Raw genomic sequence first — 3,483 nt, 5'->3', positions numbered from 1 at the left:
ATATATATATATATATCTTTGTGTCTGTGTCTGTCCCCCCACCATTGCTTGATAACCGATACTAGTGTGTTTACGTCCCCGTAACGTAGCGGTTCGGCAAAAGAGACCGATAGAATAAGTACTAGGCTGACAAAGAATAAGTCCTGGGATCGATTTGTTCGTTTGTGTGTACGCGCGCGCGCGCGTGTTTTTGTGTGTAATATATATGTTGTGTGTATATCTATATCTATATGTATAGATAGATATAAAGTAGTGTACACTTAAACACAAGAGAAGCGATCTTTAACAGGCAGCTTTACACGCTAGAAGAAGCAGTGAAAACGACAAAAACCACATTTAAGAGCAATTTCGAAGGGAATGAAAAATATAAACTTTTACCTTGTTATTTTATAGAGATAGATAGATAGATAGATAGATAGATAGATAGATAGATAGATAGATAGATAGATAGATAGATAGATAGACAGACAGACAGATAGAAAGATAGATAGATAGATAGATAGATAGATAGATAGATAGATAGATAGATAGATAGATAGATAGATAGATAGATAGATATTTATTTATCTGCGTACTTGTATGTATATTAAGATATATGTGCATGTATTGGCATGTGTGAGCATCGTGACATGCGTTAAAACAGACAGACAGACAGACAGACAGAGTGGATGAGTGAGTGAGTGAGTGAGTGAGTGAGTGAGTAAGTGAGTGAGTGAGTGAGCAAGTGAGAACATGAAAAACAGGGAAGCAAATCGAGGGACAAGATGATTGCATCAACAATTAATAAAGGTATTGGTCTGAGGTTTGAATGTCTGTTATTTATGTGTATTTCAGTTGATCACAAAAAAAAATGTCTCTATGAAGAACTGTATGTGAAAATTGATTCAGTAAATAATTCCAGCTTTGTTTGTCCATCTGTCTGTCTGTCTGCCTCTCTCTCTTTCTCTCCTTCTCTCCCAACCTCTAGCTTTCTCTTACCCGCTCTTCCTGTGAAGAAATATTTTTTGATCAAGAATTACGTTTTGTTCTTTTATGTGGCTCTAAAGGTCAAATCATAATAAAAGTTCACTATATTAATTCGCTCTTTCATGTAGAACAAGAGTGAGAGAGAGAAATGCAAAGGAGAAAACAGTAAATTGTCCCATTCTCAAGCAAGAGAACGCATCGATGATCTGTCAAATGTTAATGCAATTCCGACATGACCTTCACCAACTTGAAGCAATCATAAGATCACGAATTCCTTGTACGCTAAACCAGAACCTTTATTGAGTATTCAGAATTTCTCTTCTTGACATATTTTTAATTATTTGTGACCAACTTAAACATGACTTGATATAAATTCCATCTCATAATGATTTACCATTTTATTATAGAATGAGGAAACGACTAACAAAACTACTACACACGCATGCGGCCCTCATCATGCTCTCATTTCTTGTTGTCATGGACGCCACATGTGTGATCGGACAACTTCTGGCAGACATATTTATCGTAAAAGGTACTGTTTGATCAAAATTTATTTATATCGTTACACAATCACTTTACTACTAACCTACAATCTGTTATTAAGGCTACAAAACTACAAATAGCAATTTCATACATTTTACTCTTTATTCGTCTCATTGCTACCATATTTTATTTAATGTGATTACATGACTAATTTCTTCACTCAATGGCCGAACAAAATATCGTTTTCCTTATGTTTTATTACTTGAAATGAAAGTGAAAAGGAACCAGTGAAAGACACCAAGCCAAAAAATTGTTCAATTATTGAATATTTGGAGAAGGCTTAAGACTATTCTCGACAAATATTATGGAAACGCTAGTCACTCTTTGACGTTTTTATGGTTCTTTTTCGACTGAATAATTGCAGAACGGAACATAATCTTTAAATCGAATAGCGATTGACTTTCTTCCCTTTTTATAGTTTTCACTAAAAAACATAAATAGTTATAACACTGATTACTGAGTCGAGTAATAATACTGAATATGACGAGGAAATTTATACATACATACATACATACATACATACATACATACATACATACATACATACATACATACATACATACATATGCACACTGATGCACACACATGCGCACAAACAAAAGCAGCTCTGATAATGAACAGAGTCAAAGACTATTCAAAAGGTTGCCAGACGCAACGAAAATATTTTAGAAAAATAAATAAGCAAATGAGTGGAAATCGAACTGGGGAGTGTGTTAAATAATAAGGCACTAAAAGAGAATGACTCTCTCCAGGTACAACAAAATAGGCTTCAACACACGAATTCACATAAAGAATCTTGCAAAGAATCTTGTCATTCTATCAACGAATGGACGCTGGTTGCTCTCGTTCATACTTTACGTTTAAATATCTGAAATTTTTAATTTTTAATCACCTCTTGTTTTGAACTTGACAAGGACAGACGTACTATTGAAATATCGTTCAACGAATAAAATATCTATACAATCGAATCGCGCTCTTCGTCCTGACTATTTACCTTCGTGAAGAGCTACGTCAATCCTTTTTAAAATATTATAATAATAATAATAATAATAATAATAATAATAATAATAATAATAATAATAATAATAATAATAATAATAATAAAAGAGTCAAAATTAAAAGAAGAGTGCTATTGTCATCTAGTGGACGATATTTTGACATCTTGTGTGTCTTCAACAGGTTCAAAAAATAATTTTGTCAATCTACTTCATTTTGGTTGATATATGGGATTTGATTAATATATATATCTTCTGGAAGAGTTACTTCAATCCTATATATATTAACCAAAATGAAGTAGATTGACAAAATTATTTTTTTAACCTGTTGAAGACACACAAGATGTCAAAATATCGTCCACTAGATGACAATGACACTCTTCTTTTAATATTGACTCTATATCTTCTGGAGGAGTTACCTCAATCTTATATATATTAAACGCAGAAGTGGCTGTGTGGTAAGTAGCTTGCTTACCAACCACATGGTTCCGGGTTCAGTCCCACTGCGTGGCACTTTGGGCAAGTATCTTCTACTAGAGCCTCGGGCCGACCAATGCCTTGTGAGTGGATTTGGTAGACGGAAACTGAAAGAAGCCTGTCGTATATATGTATATATATATATATATATATATATGTATGTGTGTGTATATGTCTGTGTGTCTGTGTGTGTATATGTCTGTGTGTCTGTGTTTGTACCCCCAACATCGCTTGACAACCGATGCTGGTGTGTTTAGGTCTCCGTAACTTAGCGGTTCGGCAAAAGAGACCGATAGAATAAGTACTAGGCTTCCAAAGAATAAGTACTGGAGTCGATTTGCTCGACTAAAGGCGGTGCTCCAGCATGGCCGCAGTCAAATGACTGAAACAAGCAAAAGAGTAAAGAGTATATTAACCAAAATGAAGTAGACTGACAAAATTATTTTTTGAACCTGTTGAAGACACACAAGATGTCGAAATACGCCCCCTGCATCTATGTACT

General features: G+C 34.4%; 1 protein-coding gene across 1 annotated transcript in view; it reads left to right on the top strand.

The window, feature by feature from the left end:
* The window catches only part of LOC106881396 (uncharacterized), a 94,982-nt gene that overhangs the window by 34,245 nt on the left and 57,254 nt on the right, over positions 1–3,483 (top strand). The window contains exon 2 of the mRNA XM_052976840.1: positions 1,374–1,498. Coding sequence (XP_052832800.1) covers positions 1,374–1,498 — 125 coding nt within the window. The remainder of the gene's footprint in view (positions 1–1,373; positions 1,499–3,483) is intronic.

Source organism: Octopus bimaculoides, chromosome 25 (genome assembly GCF_001194135.2).
Source record: "Octopus bimaculoides isolate UCB-OBI-ISO-001 chromosome 25, ASM119413v2, whole genome shotgun sequence".
NCBI lineage: Eukaryota > Metazoa > Mollusca > Cephalopoda > Octopoda > Octopodidae > Octopus > Octopus bimaculoides.
Note: the sequence above shows the minus strand (reverse complement) of the source record. Positions and strands in the feature narration are given on the sequence as shown.